Source organism: Podarcis bocagei, assembly GCF_964188305.1.
Source record: "Podarcis bocagei genome assembly, chromosome: 4".
Taxonomy (NCBI): domain Eukaryota; kingdom Metazoa; phylum Chordata; class Lepidosauria; order Squamata; family Lacertidae; genus Podarcis; species Podarcis bocagei.
Window position 1 is genome coordinate 47,607,231 of NC_138128.1, and position 21,290 is coordinate 47,628,520.

The 21,290-nt window shown below is 44.1% G+C and overlaps 1 protein-coding gene across 3 annotated transcripts in view; it reads right to left on the reverse strand.

Moving 5' to 3' along the window:
• Positions 1-17,833, reverse strand: part of SH3PXD2A (SH3 and PX domains 2A) — a 271,525-nt gene extending 253,692 nt beyond the window's left edge. Inside the window, exons 1-4 of one of the 3 annotated variants that reach the window (XM_081192090.1) lie at positions 17,753-17,833; positions 11,454-11,603; positions 11,156-11,283; positions 7,371-7,613 (exon numbers count right to left, since the gene is read on the reverse strand). In XM_081192090.1, coding sequence (XP_081048216.1) covers positions 7,371-7,442 — 72 coding nt within the window. In that variant the 5' untranslated portion in view covers positions 7,443-7,613; positions 11,156-11,283; positions 11,454-11,603; positions 17,753-17,833. Of the gene's footprint in view, positions 1-7,370; positions 10,986-11,155; positions 11,284-11,453; positions 11,604-17,752 lie in introns of those variants that run through there. The other 2 variants (XM_081192089.1, XM_081192094.1) reach the window with 2 other exon arrangements.
• Between the last annotated feature and the right edge of the window lie 3,457 nt (positions 17,834-21,290).

The window sequence follows — 21,290 nt, forward strand, 5'->3', positions numbered from 1 at the left end:
GGTAAGCAGGGTTAGAACTGCAGCCTTAAGGCTTCATTCTCTTTAACTGAAATCAAATAAATGAAATTTAAACATACTTCCCTTTATCACTGTACTGTGCCTTATGACTGTAGAAACTGTGAGTGTCACTCTCCGAGGTCTTTTTCAGGATCCTTTTCTCCATTTAATAGGAATTGTTATTCTTTGGGGAACAGCCTGGCTCCAGTCTTGTAACAACTTACATTTGTCTTGATAAGCCTACTGCACCCTGTTCTACTTCTCTAGTTCAGAGGTGGAGAACCTATAGCTTTCAAGATGTTGTTGGGACTCCATTTCCCAACAGCTAGAGCCAGTATGGCCAGGGGTGGAGGATGAAGGGAGATGTAGTCCAACTACACTTGGACAACCAGAGGTTGTTCTTCATCTCTGCTTTAGATCTCCATCCCTGCTTACAGAATCAGGATTCAAAATGACCTTAACGAACTGGAGAACTAGGCGCAAACAAAATGAATTTCAATAGGGACAAATGTCAGGTTCTACACTTAGACAGGAAGACCAGCTGCACAAATATAAAATGGGGACACCTGGCTTGCCAGCTGTACACGTGAAAAGGATCTAGAGGTGTTAGCAGACCACAAGCTTAACATGAATCAACAGTGTGATGCAGCAGCAAAAAAAGCTAATGCTATTCTAGTCTGCACCAACAGAAGTACAGTGACCAGATCCAGGGAAGTTTTCTCCAGCTCCAGAGACTAGGAACTTAACCAATGGCTTCAAGTTTAAGAAAGGAGTTTCTGACTAAACATCAGGAAGAACTTTTTGATGGTAAGAGCTGTTCAACCATAGAATGGACTCCCTCGGAAGGTGGTGGACTCTCCTTCCTTGGAGGTTTTTATACAGAGGTTGGATGGTCATCTGTCATGGATGCTACAGTTGAGATTCCTGTATTGCAGGGGGCTGTGCTAGATGACCCTTGGGGTTCCTTCCAACTCTATAATTCTATGAACCGTTGAGCTGGGAAAGACCTGTTTCCGTTACCATGAAAAAAAAAGCTGCTGACAATTGACAGTATTGAGCTAGATGGACACAAGGTCTGACTCACTATTAGGCAGCTTCCTATGCTCACACATAATTGATGCCTGAGGCTAAAAACAAGAAGTCAGCTCTGCGGAGACACATCAAAGCACTTGATTACACACACATTCAACACAGCATTGCTAAGTGCTTTCCAGCAATCCTGCTTTCCAACTGTGAACTGTTTCCTTTTGAATGGACACTGGGTCGTGAAGAGGAAGCGACATAAAAATGGTTGTTGACAAAGAAACAGCCTATGCAATGTGTAAAAGCCAGCTGTTTCCTCCCAAGGCAGCCTATACATCTGAGCACCAAATGCCATTATTGAAGCCGGTTTCATCATTATCTAATAGGAAATACAATTTTAGATTGCAAATGATATCACTCAAGAGTTGTGACATGAGATTGAAATGTATCATTTATTTTAGTCATTAAGCTAGGGAAGAAAAAGAGAGATAAAATTGTTGGTTTTAGTTTTCAGTTGCCACAAAACAATGAAGGTTTAAAAACACCAGGGCAAAAAATCTCATGTCCCGGCCAATCAGTATATCTGCAACTAACATGCATTCATATGAGACAAAAGACAGAAAGGTTGGGCACCATTGTAGGGGTTATTTAAATTTGCCTTAATTAAGAACTATGCACACACATTTAATGTCATTACCAAACAAAGTGTGGGGGAAAGGGGTGTCCCCAAATTTTCTTCAAATTTTGTTTGTAGAAAAAGAAGTTTTATTTCTCTCTGTCATAGACAGAGGTAGCCTTGGGAGGGATGATAATAATCACATGAAGAAGCAGTTCTGAGCTGGGGAACGCAGCTTGTGTTCTCTCTATGCATAGAGACAGGCTTCATATTTACTGGCAGTGAGCTGAATCCGGACTAAGTCTCTAATTATGAGCAGACCCACTGAAATAAGTGGGACTTATGATAGCCAATGGGACCTAAGTAGGTCATGACTAATTTAAGTCCCATTGATTTCAATGGGCCATATCCAACACTGTAGCTCCACTGAAGTTCCATTGTACCCATGGAAGTTCCTTCTAACTTCCGTGGGTACAATGAAACTTCCTATTCTTTTCCTTTGGACCCTTCAGAGCAGTTGGGGGGGGCATACTGGTGTAGGGAGGTGAGAAAATGAAAGTCCTGCTGCACCAGAGGAACCTTGCTGGAATAGTACTGGATACAGTTCAGTGTTTCTAAGCATGTCTGGATACAACCCAATATTTACAGTATACAAGCCTTTCACACACGCACAGCAAAAATGAAAGCAGCATGCATGCATAAATCTTGTGTGTGTTTGTATTTAGGTTAACATCTAGTCTGTGTTGACTTGTTACTTTATTTTTCAAGGTATATTATTGTTTTCATTCAATGCCATCATCAGGCTGGATACACATTCCATTCACAGAAGGACCCCTTCTGTGAATGAGAGGATTTGAGATCTGTCAGAGGCTCATAGGAAGAGAGGAGGCAATTTTCTGAAGTTCCCCCTCTTGCTGCAGCCTCCTGCACCTCCATCCTTACAAAGCAGTTTAGGGGAGACTGCCCCACTTCGGTGAGTAGGCGTGTTCCACAAAAAGAGTTCTTATAATGGATCTTTGGATCCAGTCCAATAGGGAAAAGACCTGTCTCAGAGAGATTAGAATCTAAAGTTTGACAATGGAGAGAGAAAAGAGGTAAGTGCCTATAGAACAGGCAAAGGATGAATGTGAACAAATGCAGTTAAGTTACACATACTTAGGATATGTTAGGGTTGGAGATGTCTCCTGTATCTCCTGGAATCATGGAGCTCAGTGTATAGTTTTGTTAGGTATTGCTGAATCACACTGGCAAATATTTAACCAAGTATGCTCCTCCCTGTATGGTTTCGAACATCTAAGAGAAAGTGAGAGATAAGAGCTGGCAATCAACAAGATGAAAGTAACCCTTTTGCTATGTTGACCTTGGGTGAAAAATGCCATAGACCATTTATTTTCCCCACACAGGCAAAAATAAAAAAAATAAAAAATCAAGCTTTGCACATTGCAACAGTGAGATATTTAAAACCAGACTGAATAAAGCACATGAAAAAGGCCTGAAAGGAACAATATCATAATGGCAGCTGGATTCACTTAGCCAGCACTAATGCACAGAGAGGAGGAAAAGGCATACATGTACATGCATTTGTCCTGAGGCTGTGGATGGGTTTTGATCACCCATTCTCAATACACATCTGGAAGATCAGGTTAAACATTGCAAATGAAAGCACTCTTGGATGAGTCCAGTCAGCCAATATCGATTTGATATATCAGAGAACCTGAGTCTGGGAAATCAAAGAGCATCCTCCAGAGAGTTGGAATGGGGGGGGGGGAAAGAGGATCAGAAGCCCTAATTAAGTCATTGCAGTGTTCATTAATTCATCTAGAAGCAAGGAACATTTTTCAACAGAACACAGCAAATCTCATGTTAGTATTGCACAACCCCATTCTGACTGGCAGTAGTCTAGCAATCTGTGTAAGTACTAAATCAGAATCTTTCTGCTGCCATGGAATCTTGAAAACGAAACATTTCATTTTGCTAAAAGATCAAGTTTCTGGTCCTCATGGTTACACGGAAATATTTAAAAGATGAATACAATTCTGCACTCTTATTTTCCTAGGTCCCACTTTTTTTTTTTTACCCAGACCTCAAACACTGGAACTAAAATCCAAATTATGAAAACCACTTGGTAACAACTGAAAAATGCATGTAATTTAATCAAGCATTTCTATCTAATTTGCATTTATTAACAAGAGAATTTGACTTTAATATTCAAATGTTGCTGGGGTTTTTTTAAAAAAGTATAGCATACAAGTCTAGCAGGCATCACCGACCTTTTTTGGCGAGTGGGCACCTTTGGAATTTGAGAAGGTGCCACGAACACCAGTCACAAAATGATGCCATGGGGGTATGGCATAGCACAAATGGCTGCCACATCATCCACTATTATCACTTACAGAGTAGCTCTTTGCACCTCTCCTCAAAATGGGAGGGTGGGTGTCTAATCAAGGCACCAACAAGATGTGGACATGTTTAAGGGAGTGTCTCCAATACAGGAGAAGCAGAACTAGTGCAAACAAACTGAGCAGGAAGAGCAAATAAGTGTCTGGTGTAGTGCTGATTTCTGAAGGAACATTTACTACAATCTTTTGCAGGTGTCATAGGTGGTACTGGCAGAGCGCACTAGCACCCACAGGGTTTGCATTAGCAACCCCTGATCTAGATTCAGTTACTCAGTCTCTATAACTGAGGGTTGTTTGCTTGTTTTACACATGAAAAATACTCGCTTTGAAGGATCTCAAACTGTAAACATTTTAAAAGTCAGTTCAACTGAGTATTAACATGCTTACTTCCAGGTAAGTGTAGATAAGAACACAACCTGATAGCACCCAGCGTGACACAGAACTGTCTCACAGTTATACCCAGATATGTGAATATCACCCACAATACTCGCTGTCTATGGCACAAACTACCAAAGAACTGAACAACTGTATGACATAATACCACCCTTTCTCCTCAATTGTTCACTTCTATGGCTGGCATTGCATCTTGTATCATAACTGCTGTATACGTTATGCATTTTAGTTCTTAGAGCAAGGAGTAGACAGGTGATAGCCACTGGCTTCAATTGTTTTAAGGAGAGATCAGCTATATTCATGGAGAATAACTCTACCAGTAGTGATTTGCCAAGACTAACAGAACCTTCAAATTTAGTGGCAGTCTACCGGGGAAGCACAATAGGAGGAGCCAGCTATGGCCTTCAGGCTGTGTGGTTAGTGGGTTTTCTGGTTAGTCAATGTGTGAAGCAGAATGCTTGGCTAGATATACTTTTAGCCTAATAATCAAAAAAGCCCTTCCCTTACACCAGCAGTTTTCAATTTAAGAGAACGTCTGCTGAAACACTGGTGGTAATACCAGCCCAATACATTTTGCTGTCTGGAGCAAAGCTGAGCTTTAAAATGGACAAGATTACAAGTAGATCCTGGTTAACTTGGCAAACTGAACCTTGTGAAAAAATAATGTCATTTAAGGTTGAATTCACAAAAAGCAAGCTGCACATCTGATAGGCTACTTCTACAGGGTCCTTGGCAGAAATATGGAGAAAGATGCCAATACTAATAATGCTCTTTATATCCACTCTTGTGCATGACTTGGTTGTCAGGTAGAGGACTGATGCAAGAACTCCTGCCTTTCTGTCCTTCTCCAAGGCTGTGATTACTCTTTACCTCATCTACTATTTCACTTCTGTTCAAAACGGATGATGACAACATGACAAAGTTTAGTGTTGATATCTGTAGGATTAATCAAATTCCCTTGATACCTGTCAGTGAACAGTTGGAAGGGGAAAGCTATTCTCTGGTGCTCAGTTACCAGCTTGTGTTCAGTAGTCAAAGCTGGTGGGAAATTGTAGATATGGAACATCAGCAAAATAGTATACAGCTCCAGCAAAACATTTCGCCCACATCCAAAACAGAGTTTGGAGTTCCATGAAAATATTATAGGTGGAGTGCAACATGGCATCAAGGCAATTGTTTCATCCGTGAAATTATTTCTGCTTGCATCTCCCCCCCCCCAGCATGTCTCCTAAATCTGTTCTAGGGGTTCCCCCAACCCTCTGGAGAAGATTTTGGGAGGCTGTTGGGAGAGCACAGGGTTGGGAAAACATGAAAGTCCTACTGCCCTTAAATCCTTGCACTGATTAGCAGAATATCACCCTATGAGAATTAACTGGCAAGGATAGGATAACAGATTTACCACCCTTGGTACCTTCAAATATTGGGGCCACTAGATCTGAAAGCATATATGGCCCTCAGTTAGTCCCATGTCGTAGTGACTAACATTTTCATCCTCTTTGGATCTTTTCACTGAGGTTTGTCCTGCAGTGACTATGTCCGTGTCCTGGCCTGCACCGCACAGGAGCACAACCAGCACTGCACATTGATTGAGCTGGCTCAGCTAAAGAGAAGAAACAGAGGGTTCATGTACGGTCATTGCCTTGGATCTCTAATGAGAAAGTCAAGCAACGAATTTTGCCAATAAAGCGTAACAGAGAAAATGGGGCACCCACCTAGGAAAAATTCAAGGTCCTTAAACAGCTATTCCAAAATGCTCTGGGAAGAAATGCCCTAACCACTGTCTTTCTGCGGGCTTGGATTTGCACCTACCAGTCTCCCCATTAACACAGGTGCACCCACAAGACTTCATCCCCATCCCAATGTTTTCCTGGACCTCTCCCCGCTATATGCAGGTGTTTCTCCATCCTGATCATTTCAGACTTTCCAAGGATTTAAAAAAACACCTGTATTAAAAGGATGGAAGGTTCAGGGCAACACTGGAATGGGGAGGGCATCATGTGGACGTCCCTACATTAATGGGAAGATAGGAAAGTTGCAAGTCTACCTTTTGCTCCAATGTGAAAAAGCCCTCTAAGGCTCAGGTAGGGGCAGGAGAATGTAAGCAGTCTTCCAGAATAGCAGAACTGAATGTTTATGAGGAACTGAGGGACACCCCTGCCAAATGTGCATCTAGGTCAAAATAATAAGTTGGGTCAGACAAGCCCAGATGGCTCAAAATAACACAACATGTGCCTCCTGCTCCACGGAAAGGGCAAAAAATGGTCAGCCAATTTGACCAGAGGGCAACATTCTTGTGCATGAATAAACTGGGACTGCCATTATAGACTCAGGGCTGGAGAGGAGCTAAGCATCATCTAGTCTAGTTCATGTCTGTCCTGCACCAAACACTCCACCCAAATCCCAGCATGCTACCAATGCTCATCAAAAATGAGCAAGGATGTGGCAGAGGAACTTTGTTTGCAGCAGGATTATTTAAAACAGCCTGCAAAACTGATTTCAAATTGAACGAGAAGAGCTCTTTAAAAACAAAACAAAACAACACCCATATACTCATCCTGTGTGCTTTTCAGACCACCTGGGAAGGTGCAGCCTGTTCCAGTGTCCTTATATAGGCTATGTTACACAACACTGCACCCGAGAGACACGATTGCGCCAAACTGAAATGCTTGCAAAAACCCCTATGCTCACCTTCTTCCTTGGTGGTAAAGGTGCTTCATAAAGTTCATCAGTGGGACACAGCACTCACTCAGAAACCCTATCCCACCCACTTCACTTTCCAAATCATTTCTCTGGCTCTTTGCAAACCCAAACAGCCAGCCTTGTAAAATGCTTCAGGGATGACACCCATTGTCAGGACATGCAGCCTTGCCTTGGCAAAACTGGACATTAATGGCACCCCCCCTCCCATGCAAGCATTATTCAGCCCCCATCTATGTACTCACATAATGCTTGGATGGGTTTCGCCTTTTTTCCACGTCCACCACATTAGCATCCAGCACGCTGTAGGACAGCATCTTCGTCCCCAGGAAAACCAGGAAATGCAAACAGAGTCCAGATGTATCCTTGTATTATGATGAGTGTGCTTATTCTTTCAGGATGGCTCCTTGGCGCTCAAGAAGGATTTCCTAGGAAGCTGGTGCCTTCCCTTCTCTCTCTCTCTCTCCCTTTTTTTCTTTTCTTCGTTGCTGGCACCAGAAGAGAAGCAAAACTTCCCCAAGCTTCAACAGAAGGAGATGTCCTTAAGTATATGTATATATATATATGTATGTATGCACCAATCTTGGAGAGCCTGGTCACACCGTTTACGATCCTCCCCTTGGCCCTGGGAGAGAGGAAAGGGCAGAAATGGTCTTCGGCCACTTTCAAAAGAGCTCGGCTCTGGTGGGACTAAGGGGGATTCCTTCTGGTCCAAGGCTGCGTTTATATGGATGGGAGGGAGTCTCTATTCAGTCCCCCCTTCCCCCTCCTAAAGGCGGATCAAGTTTTGCAGTCCCTGTACGGATCCCCGGCGCGGTGTCCCGCGTGCTCGTGTGTCTATATGCCTGCCTGCCTCCTTTTCCCTCGTCCCTACACCCGAGTCGCCGCTGAGCGGTTCTCTTCGGCCCCCGCTTCGTGCCCAACAGCGGCGGATCCTTGGCAACGCTCCTTGGTGCAGCTGCTGCAGCCGCCCCGGGGGAAGGAAGGAAGGAGGAGGCAGCAGAAGGCGGCGGGCCGGCTCGGGCAGAGGCGAGCGAGCGGCTGGGCGCGAAGCTCCCTTCCCCTGCCTTCTCGGCTTCGCCTCCTGCTGCCGCGATCTGCACTCCGCGCGGAACAAGGCGAGGGGCTGGAGGAGGAGGAGGAGGGGGCGGCCGGTCGGGAGGCAGGAGGGCTGGGCTCTGCTTGCCGCCCGCGGAGGGGAGGAGGGGGCCCGGTCTTCCCCCGGACAGGAGATCCGAAAGGGGAGTGGGCGATCACCTCTCCACGCCCAAGCCCCGAGGGGGCGCTGGGCGGCCGAGGAAGCTTGGCCCGGGCGGTTCCGCCCCCTTCAGAAATAACGACTTTGCGAGCCGCTGCGGGGTGGGGAGAAGTTCCCCGGGGACGGGCGAGAAAAGAAAGGCAGAGGAGATCTCTCTAAGAAGACGGAACAACCGGCTCCCTTTGGGGACTGCTGTTCTTGGGCTGGAGGCAGGCGAACGGAAGGGAGATTAGGGTGCAATCAACTCCCATTTACCTGGGAGTAAACCCGATTGAATTCTTTGGGGCCGACTCCTAATTAGACGTGGTTAGGTTAGCAGCCCTAATAGGGGTCTGCAGTTAGGCCTGCATTGCCACTGCCCCCCCCCAATCCCCACCTCCCTTGTTGCTGGCATCCAACTGTCCCAAGAGCCTCCAAGGGTGAAGTCAAAGTTAGCAGCACCGATGTGACCTCCCTGGGGTGCAAGGCTGGGCAGTGTGTGGGCAGTCCTGGGCTGTTCAGATGACAAGGCAAGACCCCCGTCTCAGCCTTGCTAATGTGGTCCAAATGAAAGCAGAGCAATATGTTTGGCACCAGCTCAGCTGCAGGTGTTGCTGGAAGGAGACCTAGAAGGTGCCATCCTACTGCTTTCGAAACTCCACCTTGACTTGCATGTTAGTTCACATTCCTAACATGGACTATTTAACTTGCTCATTGCTTGATTTGCACCCCTCTACCCCTTGTATAACTGCGGGAGGCAGTGGAAGACAGGGGTGTCTGGCGTGCTCTGGTCTATGGGGTCACGAAGAGTCGGACACAACTAAACGACTAAACAACAACAACAACCCCTTGTATAAATATGGTCTGAAGCCCAACATCAAAAAAACTAAGATCATGGCCACTGGTCCCATCACCTCCTGGCAAATAGAAGGGGAAGAAATGGAGGCAGTGAGAGATTTTACTTTCTTGGGTTCCATGATCACTGCAGATGGTGAATAGCAGTCACGAAATTAAAAGATGCCTGCTTCTCAGGAGAAAAGCAATGACAAACCTAGACAGCATGTTAAAAAGCAGAGACATCACCTTGCCAACAAAGGTCCGCATAGTTTTAACTATGCTTTTCCCAATAGTGATGTATGGAAGTGAGAGCTGGACCATAAAGAAGGCTGATTGCCAAAGAATTGATGCTTTTGAATTATGGTGCTGGAGGAGACTCTTGAGAGTCCCATGGACTGCAAGAAGATCAAGCCTATCCATTTTTAAGGAAATCAGTCCTGAGTGCTCACTGGAAGGAAAGATCCCAAAGCTGAGGCTCCAATACTTTGGCCACCTCATGAGAAGAGAAGACTCCCAGGAATGTTGGGAAAGATGGAGGGCACAAGGAGAAGGGGACGAGAGAGGACGAGATGGTTGGACAGTGTTCTCGAAGCTACCAGCATGAGTTTGACCAAACTGTGGGAAGCAGTGGAAGACAGGAGTGCCTGGCGTGCTCTGGTCCATGGGGTCACGAAGAGTCGGACACAACTAAACGACTAAACAACAACACCCCTTGTATAAAGCAACTGGAATCTCAATATGTATTCCTTGTGGATTTCAGATGAGGCTGCCCAACAGAATGAGACATCCCTCTGAAAACCACAGGTAGTAATAAAGGGGATTCATGTCTAATTGCCATATACTCTTTATTCTGATATCAACCTGCTAGCTATTCAGTAACAAGCTGGCTGCAACATAGCCAAAGTAACTTTCAGTGCTGCGGTGTCTTGTAGTTGAGAACAGAAAAAAAGGCTACTTTAGGATTTTCATGTTTTGCTTGGTTTTTTCAGAAGGCATAGCATGTGTTAGTTCTGCACCCACACCCAAATCAATCTTATTGTCTTTATCATCGTTAGTGGCTGGTGCCCAGTGGGACTGGCAGGGCAGAAGGTAGGGAGGCCAGCAGCAGGTGGAGCCAGAGCCAATGGAGGTAGTGATACCTAATTTCAGTCTTATCCTCCTCCCTGTTGAGTTCTGCAAGGGCAACACCGAGACCAAGGAGGAGGAAGCTGACAGGCAATGCCACCCCCTAGACTAGTTGTTAAGTTAGAAGGCAGGCAGATGGGTAGGGGAGGGCTGGCTGAGGGCAGACTTAGGCTGGTGGGGCAGTGCCACATTCATCCTAATGGAACAGCTGCCACTGTAGCTCAGATGTCGATAATGAGTTGTGCTTGCAAGAGAATGAAAAAATCTCAAGCAGGGCACAATGTTACTAGGACTGAAGTGCTAAGGAATAATATGTTGTCTGCATGAAAAAAGATGACCAACTCTTGCATATCATGCTGAGCAAGTGAAATTAACTTACAATAGCAGAAAAAGGAATTTACCATTTTAGCTCCAAAAGGTAAAATTACCAAAATGGTGCACAAGTGTAAGACTGGTGACACTTGGCTTCACAGCACTAAGTTCAGAAAAAAGGAACAAGGGCTTTTAGTAAGCTACTGTCTCTACATGAGCTAGCAATGCTATGCAAGTCTAGGGCATTGTTAGGTGATCTGGGGGAGCTGAGCCCTGGGTCTTTTGCACACTTCAGGTCTTCTGCCCTTTCCCTTCCCTCTGAAAGTAGACCTAAAATTACATACATGTATATAACTTAGGAAATAAAACTTTTGTGCAAATCTATGTCATGGACCTGTGCTTTGAATCCTTTTAAAGACCTAACGTCCTTGGCAACAGCTAAAAAGTTGACTACAATTTAAGCTGTGTCAACAAAAGCATGAAAAGCAATGGCACCACTCTATTCTGCTTTGGTCATACCTCACGTCAACTGTGTCCAGTCTAAGGAGGATACCAACAAACTAGGCCATGTCCAGAGAAGGGTGTCAAAGATGGTGAGGGACTTGGCGTCTGAGGAGGAGAGTTTGGAGGAGATGGGCATGTTTAGCCTGGAACAAAAGACAAATAAGAGTTATGATGCTCAAGGTGCATGATTCACAGGAGCAAGCTCAACAATCATGCTAATTCTATCAGGAGCACCCAAATAATAGGTCAGTTTGCATCTATTGGGTACTGTGATGTCGAACTCCACTCTATCCACTATCAACTTTATATTTACCTTTTATGGGCACTTGGCACTTCTGTGATACATATCAGTGAGTCTACTGTGTGTGCAAATAAGTAAAGTGTTCCAGTTGATGCTAATTAGACATGCCCAATGACTGCCACAGAACTCCGCTGTATTCTGGAATCTTGCCATTCATGGTTTCTGGAAGGAGTCACGCATATAGATTAAAATATTACAATATCTTTTGGAATATACAGAAACTCAAGACTGACTTTGTGGGAGACATTTCCCTGAGTGCAAATGTAATTTTCTTTAATTAGGTGACTTTAAACCCACTCTTCATTAAATCAATCCCAGAATGGGGGACAACATGAAAAATAAACCCTTATACTGTATAAAACATTCATGTCTCACATTGAATATAACTGATCTGTAGAAAGGACTTTATGATCTGAAAATAGAGACCATGTATGTACTTTTGTAACCCAATAAAATATTTAACATGAAATATAAACAAAGCAATAAAAAAGCAAACCACCACAACATTAAATCAAATAATGGCACGAGCAGTCCTTACTTCATGGGATGACAGCATCAGTAACATACGCTGTTGGGTGCAAGTGCATTGCAGAAAATGGCATTGCAACTAGCAATAGGGTGGAATCCCACCCTACATAGGAAATATGTAGCAAGTATCACTGCCAACAGCCGAATTACTATGGCAAATTACAAACAAGGATATACAACTAGCAACAGTGATAATCACACACATAGAATAATTTCTGCGGGGAGAAAATGATTACATGGCCTATATTCAAACCCTGCATAAACAGACTTCAAGACACTGATTTTTATGTAGATGGCTCCTTTGGAATGCTTTCGGTGAAAAGCACTACAGAGAGTTGTGCAAATAAAGAGGGGGGACATACCAAAATTTTCTCCCACATTTTTCTTCAATTAGAAAAGAAATTGTGTTTGAAAGGTATCTAAGGGGAGAGAAAGCTTGTGAAATCATAGAATCATAGAATCATAGAATCATAGAATCATAGAGTTGGAAGAGACCACAAGGGCCATCGAGTCCAACCCCCTGCCAAGCAGGAAACACCATCAGAGCACTCCTGACATATGGTTGTCAAGCCTCTGCTTAAAGACCTCCAAAGTAGGAGACTCCACCACACTCCTTGGCAGCAAATTCCACTGTCGAACAGCTCTTACTGTCAGGAAGTTCTTCCTAATGTTTAGGTGGAATCTTCTTTCTTGTAGTTTGGATCCATTGCTCCGTGTCCGCTTCTCTGGAGCAGCAGAAAACAACCTTTCTCCCTCCTCTATGTGACATCCTTTTATATATTTGAACATGGCTATCATATCACCCCTTAACCTCCTCTTCTCCAGGCTAAACATGCCCAGCTCCCTTAGCCGTTCCTCATAAGGCATCGTTTCCAGGCCTTTGACCATTTTGGTTGCCCTCCTCTGGACACGTTCCAGTTTGTCAGTGTCCTTCTTGAATTGTGGTGCCCAGAACTGGACACAGTACTCCAGGTGTGGTCTGACCAGAGCAGAATACAGTGGCACTATTACTTCCCTTGATCTAGATGCTATACTCCTATTGATGCAGCCCAGAATTGCATTGGCTTTTTTAGCTGCCGCGTCACACTGTTGGCTCATGTCAAGTTTGTGGTCAACCAAGACTCCTAGATCCTTTTCACATGTACTGCTCTCAAGCCAGGTGTCACCCATCTTGTATTTGTGCCTCTCATTTTTTTTGCCCAAGTGCAATACTTTACATTTCTCCCTGTTAAAATTCATTTTGTTTGTTTTTGCCCAGTTCTCTAATCTGTCAAGGTCGTTTTGAAGTGTGATCCTGTCCTCTGGGGTGTTAGCCACCCCTCCCAGTTTGGTGTCATCTGCAAATTTGATCAGGATGCCCTTGAGTCCATCATCCAAGTCGTTGATAAAGATGTTAAATAAGACCGGGCCCAAGACAGAACCCTGTGGCACCCCACTAGTCACTCTTCTCCAGGATGAAGAGGAACCATTGATGAGCACCCTTTGGGTTCGGTCAGTCAGCCAGTTACAAATCCACTGAGTGGTAGCAGAGTCAAGACCGCATTTTACCAGCTTCTTTACAAGAATATCATGGGGCACCTTGTCAAATGCCTTACTGAAATCAAGGTAGGCTATATCCACTGAGTTCCCTTCATCTACCAGGCTTGTAATTCTGTCAAAAAATGAGATCAGGTTAGTCTGACATGACTTATTTTTCAGAAATCCATGCTGACTATTGGTGATCACAGCATTCCTTTCTAGGTGCTCACAGACTGTTTGCTTAATGATCTGCTCCAGAATCTTCCCTGCTATTGATGTCAGACTGACTGGGCGGTAATTATTTGGGTCCTCTCTTTTCCCCTTTTTGAAAATAGGGACAACATTTGCCCTCCTCCAGTCTGCCGGGACTTCGCCTGTTCTCCAGGATTTCTCAAAGATGACTGCCAGTGGTTCTGAGATCACATCTGCCAGTTCTTTTAATACTCTTGGATGCAGTTCATCTGGCCCTGGAGACTTGAATACATCTAAACTAGCCAAATATTCTTGTACTGTCTCCTTAGTTATTCTGGGCTGTGTTTCCTTTGCTGAATCATTTGCTCCAAATTCTTCAGGTCGGGCATTGTTTTCTTTATCGGAGAAGACTGAGGCAAAGAAGGCATTGAGGAGTTCAGCCCTTTCTGTGTCCCCTGTTTGCATTTCACCATCTTCTCCTCTGAGTGACCCCACTGTTTCTTTGTTCTTCCTTTTGCTACGAACATACCCATAAAAGCCTTTTTTGTTGCTTTTAACCTCTCTAGCAAGCCTGAGTTCATTCTGTGCTTTAGCTTTTCTGACTTTGTGTCTACACGTGCTGGCTATTTGTTTGAATTCCTCTTTGGTGGTTTCCCCCCTTTTCCATTTTTTGTACACATCCTTTTTTAATCTTAATTCAGTTAAAAGTTCTTTAGATAGCCACCCTGGCTTCTTTAGGCACCTTCCATGTTTCCGTCTCATTGGTATTGCCTGACGTTGTGCTTTTACTATCTCCCTCTTAACAAACTCCCAGCCATCATGAACTCCCTTTCCTTTTAGTATTGTTGTCCATGGGATCTCACCCAGCACTTCCCTAAGTTTTATGAAGTCGGCTTTCTTAAAGTCAAGAAATTGAGTCCTAGTATGCTTGGCTGCTCCTTTCCGCTGTATAGTAAACTTCAGAAGAGCATGATCACTCGCGCCTAATGATCCTTCCACTTCTACCCCACTAACCAGGTCATCAACATTGGTTAGGACCAGATCTAAAATGGCTGTTCCTCTTGTTGCTTCTCCCACTTTCTGGACAATGAAGTTGTCTGCAAGGCCAGTGAGGAATCTGTTTGACCTTATGCTCTTGGCTGAGTTTGACGTCCAACAAATATCCGGGTAATTGAAGTCCCCCATTACTACTATCTCCCTTCCTTTTGCATGCTTGGCCATCTGTTCCAGGAAGGCATCATCTATGTCCTCCGTTTGGCTTGGGGATCTATAGTAAACTCCCACAATGAGGTCTCTGTTATTCTTCTCTCCCTTAATTTTGACCCAAATGCTCTCACATTGGCTTTGAGGTTCTAAATCTTGGATCTCTTCACAGGTATACACATCCCTGACATATAACGCCACTCCTCCTCCTTTCTTGTCTGGTCTGTTTCTCTGAAATAGATTGTATCCCCCCATTATTACATTCCAATCGTGGGACTTATCCCACCAGGTTTCAGTGATGCCTATTATGTCATATTTAGTTTGCTGTACCAAGAGCTCAAGCTCATCTTGTTTATTTCCCATGCTTTGTGCATTAGTGTACAGACATTGAAGTCCATTAATCATTCCCCCGTGTCTCTTATTTAAGGATTTTTTCCTCCCACCACTAGGTCCGCGTGCTGTTTGCTCCATTTGGTCTATGACATTTGGATGATCATCTTCATTAATTGATAGACTCCTACCTTCAGGAGCACTGTCTCCCTCCCCCACATTAGTCAGTTTAAAGCCCTCCTGATGAGGTTTCTGAGATTTTTGGCAAAAACATTCCTCCCAACCGTTGTGAGGTGCAGCCCATCACTTGCCAGAAGTCCATCTTCAAGAAACTGCAGTCCGTGATCTAAGAATCCAAACCGTTCCTGTTTACACCATTTGCGAAGCCAGCTGTTCACTTCCACTATTTTCCCCTCTCTCCCTGGGCCACGTCGTTCAACTGGGAGGACAGACGAGATGACAATTTGTGCATTTAGTTGCTTCAATTTCCTGCCGAGAGCCTCGTAGTCTCTTTTGATCTTCTGGAGGCTATTGCTTGCAGTGTCATTGGTTCCCACATGAACCAAGAGGAAGGGGTATTTGTCAGTGGGTTTTATGATTCCTTGCAGTCGTTCAGTTACATCTTGGATCTTAGCCCCGGGGAGACAGCACACTTCCCGAGACATCTTGTCAGGCCCACAGATCACTGCTTCTGTTCCCCTCAGTAGGGAATCCCCTATCACCACTACACGCCTCCTCTTGGGTTTGGTCGGGGTTCTTCCGTGAGCTGTCCGTTCCAAGGTCGCCTGCACATTCCCTGAGGACTGACTTTGCTGCTCGTCTTCATATACCTGATCGACTGTAATGAGGGAGAGATCCTCAAATGGAGTCTGCTCTTCGTCTTCCATGCTAGGGGAGAGGACCTCAAAGCGATTGTGTATTTCTAAACAATCAGAGTGAACCCTGGGCCTCCTACTTCTTTGAGTCACGTTTCTCCATATATCTGGCTCCTGTGTTGATGAACTAGCCTCCTTCTCAGGGGAGTCCCCTGTCTCCTCCTTGGTGGGGACGGTGTGCTCTGTTGCTTCCAAGAAGAGCTCCAGCTCTCTAATTCTTTGGAGCGTAGCTACACGTTCCTCCAGTTGCTGGACTTTGTCTTTTAAAAGGGCAATCAACATGCAATTGCTGCAGGTGAAGCTGCCTGCAACCTTTGGCAAGATGGCAAACATTGCGCAGGAATCGCAGGAGACTGCAGCTGTTCCCTCCCCTTCCATCTTGAGATCGTGTTGATGGGGGTGGCTACAGAGGTCCTCCATCATAAAAAGCTTGAAGACAGGACAAATAACTTCGCCCACACAAAAAAAAAACCTAGGTCTCCCCCAACAAACGTTTGAGACTAGCTCCCCTAAATCTAAAAGATGGATCAAACTGCCCTGCTAGGTCTGATAAGCTCCTCCCACAGCTAATCCCCTGCCTCAACAGAAACCCTGCCCCCTCTGACCTTTACACAGGGAAAAGAGCTAATCAGCCACAAGAAACACACACACACAAGAAAACCCTTTTTGCTCCTTCTTCAACCGCTGCCCTACAAATTCTTGTGGGTAGGGTGCAAGTTTTTTATCCCTATGTTTTTGAGGTGGTCAAGGGATATTTGTGATTGTCCTTTTTTTTAATTCAACAAAATAATCAGTGGTCCGCACTCTACAGACTTCCCAGGTGCCCAAGCTTCAGTTCAAGCTCAGTGGAAGACACCCTCCTATGCATTTTCCCCCCGATCAGGAACTGTGGGCATCCAGGGAGGCTGCAATGTGTTGGATAACAGTTTGCTGGAAAGAAAAACACACCTCGAGTCACCTTGCAACAATGTAACACCTTGCACTCATAAAAAGGGTACAGAAATTGCAATATGTCTAGATAAAAAGGCAGAAAATTGGAAGGCAGATGTTAAGCACAGCACTAGTCACAAACCACTTAAGTATACATTAAAAAAATGTAAAGGTTGAGGGAAATGCTTTATACTAAAACTGGAGGCTGCTGCTGTCTTATGGATCACCCTGGGACATATACAATAGATTTCCACACTAGGTTTTATGTGATATTCACAGGATTCTTAGCATAGGTGAGGTTCCTTCTCATTGGTTAGCGCATCACAATAACTCGTGTGTCAGTTGGCTCAGATAGGTGATCAGTTGATAGGGGGAACAATCACATGAAAACATAGGAATGTGTATCTATCCCCAGTTTCTGAAAATAATTCAGTGTTTTCCTTGATGCCTTGTATTAAACAATTAGGTTACTTTCACAGTTACACAATGTTCAGCCCCCCTGCAAAAAAAAATAATAATCATGTTCCTATAACATTATTTTAAAAGCACAAACTATGGATCAAGAGGAAACCCCAGATATCCAAACCAGACCTAAGAATTTGACCACCCCCAATGAGAACAGAGAAAGAGATGGCTACCTTAGATTAACAAAACAAAACCAAGACACGCATATGAACCTTGGGTCTAAGGTAAACCCAGGATTTGCTTTGAAGGGAAGGCTAGGCTAGAGCTTACTTTAAATGCAGTGAGATCTCATCTCTTTGAAAATTGAATCTGATGAATCTGACCTCTTCATCTGTAAAATAGGGGAGGAATAACAAGAAATGGGAATATTATTATTTTTTGCTATCCTTACAAAGTTATTGTGATGCTCAGTAAGATGAGCACCTCTATCCCCTTTTTCAAAGTTCCTCTAGTGTGTGGACATCTTTGCATGTGGGAGGAAGATACATTAAGGGTAACAATGCACTTTCCCCCACCACCTTTGAATATATTGGTAGAATTTATTGATGAGTGAACTGAAAACCGGTCAAGAGATCCAATGCACAAAGCTTTAGAGAGGAAGGCTAGCCACCATGTTCCAATTGTAAACGCTAAGGTACATCTCAACTGCTCACTGCAGGAGGAAACTGCTTATATTATTGTAAGGGAAGAAAAACAACACATTTGTAAATGAGGGCAACCCATGGGAGGGAATGTGCTGGTTTATCCAAGCTCCATTCTGATCACAAGCATCTATTGTGTGCTTGTGCCCCCTTCTTTCTATATTTCAGGTGGTCTTTGCAATGCTGGCAGCCTGAAACTTCTTGACTTGTAAATTGAGAACTTGATCAGGAAATAGCTGAAAGAAAACAAACAAGGACAACCAGGCCTTCACTGTGCTACTTTCAAAGTGGCTATTTTTGTCCAGACTTTTCGAAGCCTCCTTATTGTGCAGAGGGAGTGAAAGGGACAGATAAACACACTCTGTATCAGCAAAACCAGCACAACACAACACGTTCAGGATAACAGCACCTGTCAACCAATGATTTTCAAACTCATGTGTGTTTGTGTGCATGTCTTTATACAAACCAGCCAATGATGGTCAGATCATTTCCATATGAGGCCAGCAACTTTTTCTTTTGCTAAACCCATTGATGGAACTGGAACATGTCAAGTACCTTGCCAAGGTGTATATGTTCATAGATCATTATTTAAAATGCACTCCGGCTAGGAAATGAAACTCTGACTCACTATGACAAAAAGGCTCTAATCCCATTCATCTAATAATACACGACTGGGAGATAGGCTCTGCTATGCAATAAGAGATAGCATTATCCATAACCTTGACAGAATGCTTTCTACCTTGGCATGAGATGTCTTCTGTAGAAATCACCATTTCCTTCTTCCCTCTTACTCCGCTGCTGTGTTATCTATGACTGCCACAACTGCAATGCTAGACATGCAAGAATCTTGATTTAGTCAAAAGAAGCTCAAAGATTAGAAAAAATTCTGATTCACTAATACTGGGTGCCCCAATCAACAGAGATCACCGCTATAAGGAAGTATTTTTCATGCCCAGTCCCCAGTTCTGCACTAACTCTACAGTATGCCATATAAGGACAGCAAGAGCACACTTGTCCCATAGTAATGGTTTCTGCATGATTAAGATATTCCAACAAGTGCTGAGCTTCATAAGATAAAGTGACTCAAAATTTCAACTAAGTGAATAAAACCCCAAGCCTTTGTGAAGCATTCTGAAAAATATGCTACGTAATTTGAATACATTCTGCATGCAGAGGTCCTGCTGGCTTAGCATCTGGGCTCAGAGGTGTCGTAGTAGTCTAGTGTTGCAAAAGCAAAAAAGAAGTGTCTCTGAGCTTCACGTCCTGTTCTTGAGGTGCCCAAACTACCTGAAGAGAAATGGCATAATACACCTTTCCTCCATGTTTTTACATGCCATTGCTTGAAGCTCACATTGTACCTGCCTTGGAGACTAACCTCAGCCAGGCTTCTGAACCTGGCTTATCTGCTTGCCTTAATACAACTTAAGTGCAACTTAATACAACACTGCACATATTTAAACGCACTCCCACAGGAAGCAGTAATGGCCACTAACTTGGGTGGATTTAAGTTTTGGACAAATTCATGGAGGATAAAGCTATGAATGGTCACTAGCTGTGATGGCTATGCTCTGCCTCCATAGTGGGAGGCAGTAAAGCTTCTGAATAGAAGTTGCTGGAAACTGCAGGAGAGGAGCGTGCTCTTTGTGTTTGGGTGCTGCTTGTGGGTTTCCCACGGGCATCTAGTTGGCCACTGTGAGAATAGGATTCTGGATTAGATGTGCCATTGGCCTGATCCAGCAGGCTCTTCTTATGTTTGTTTGAATATGCTTTAGTAACAGTGACTTTGCTAGTTCTTTCTAGTCCTCCTTGAATTTCATAGCTTGGTTTCTTGATCACTTCTCCAAGCAGTGCCCCTCTCTGGGTTATTATTATTATTATTAGCCAAATTCAATGTTAATAGCTTGTTAATCCATTCAATAAATCTGTGTACAGTATTTGAGGGACACAGTTGCAAGTTCCAGCTCATGCTCAAGTTTGCTTCAACAGCACCACACTGTGGCTAGACACATACTAGCAGGTCCTGTTCTGCCATGCTTCCTGAGACAATACTACAAGACGAACAAATGAGAACTTGGAAGTTCTGAGCTAGGAGATCTGAGGTCTACCCTACGGATATTATGTTAGTGGAGCCATGAGATAATACATCTATTTAATTCCACGAGACTCCGATTTGTTCCCCTGCAAGGACACTTTAAAATATAGGGCATAAAGAAAACACATTCCATTGCTAACTAAGATGTAAAAAGACATTTCTCCTGGCATCAAGATAATATAGGTAAGAGGATAGGGCAGATTTTTTAAATTTTGCAGCAAAAAGAATCCCCTGCTAAGTAATTTGTAGTCTTGGGGTTCAAAAAGCAGAAAAGTAGGTTGACTCCTGTCTTTGAGAATTCCAGAGAATTCCAGAAACAGCTTGAGTTTCCGCTGGCCCGGGTTGGGGGACCAACAGGGGTATGGTGGCAGTTCTACCATGCAAGGCTGGCTTTCACCCTGGCGATTTGGCACCCTACTAGAGCCCATGGGGTTGGTACCCCGGGGTTTGGGTACAACAGTCCTGGGGTTTGGGAGCTGGAAGGAAGAAACGAGATCTTGTTTTAAGCTGGGATTCTTTCCACCCCCATCTGATTTTGTGCCTCCCCTCCTTCATTTACAAGTTGCCTTGAAGTTGCCCATCCACAGTTAGCAGCACATGGTCAGCAGGCATACAAGTCAACTGTTTTCTTTCCCCAATATAGTAATTATTACCAAATTTTAGGCAGATTGCAATATTTCTGTTTAAATACAGTAATTATTTATAGACTTTCACCTATACATCTAAGTTACCAAATTCAAATTTTATACAAAAGCAGTGTCCTTCCCGCCTGCCCCCCCTTGGTGATGTATCTGGCAGCAGATCTGAATTTGCTTCACATTTGTGGACGTGACAGTTATGCATGTATAAAGCAGTCTATGTGGTGGCTGGAATGACACACAAAGACTTCTTATGCCAAAACCACAGCGCACCAGAGCAAATGAGAGACTCTTGCCAGATAGTACTACTTGGAAAAGGGCTCTTATCTGCTGGATGCCTGCCAAAAGGATGCATGCGCTAAACAAGGGCATTTGTAGATCAAGAGGCATTCCAACAGCATTATGGAATAGCGAAGGAAGAAAGACAGGGCCTAGGG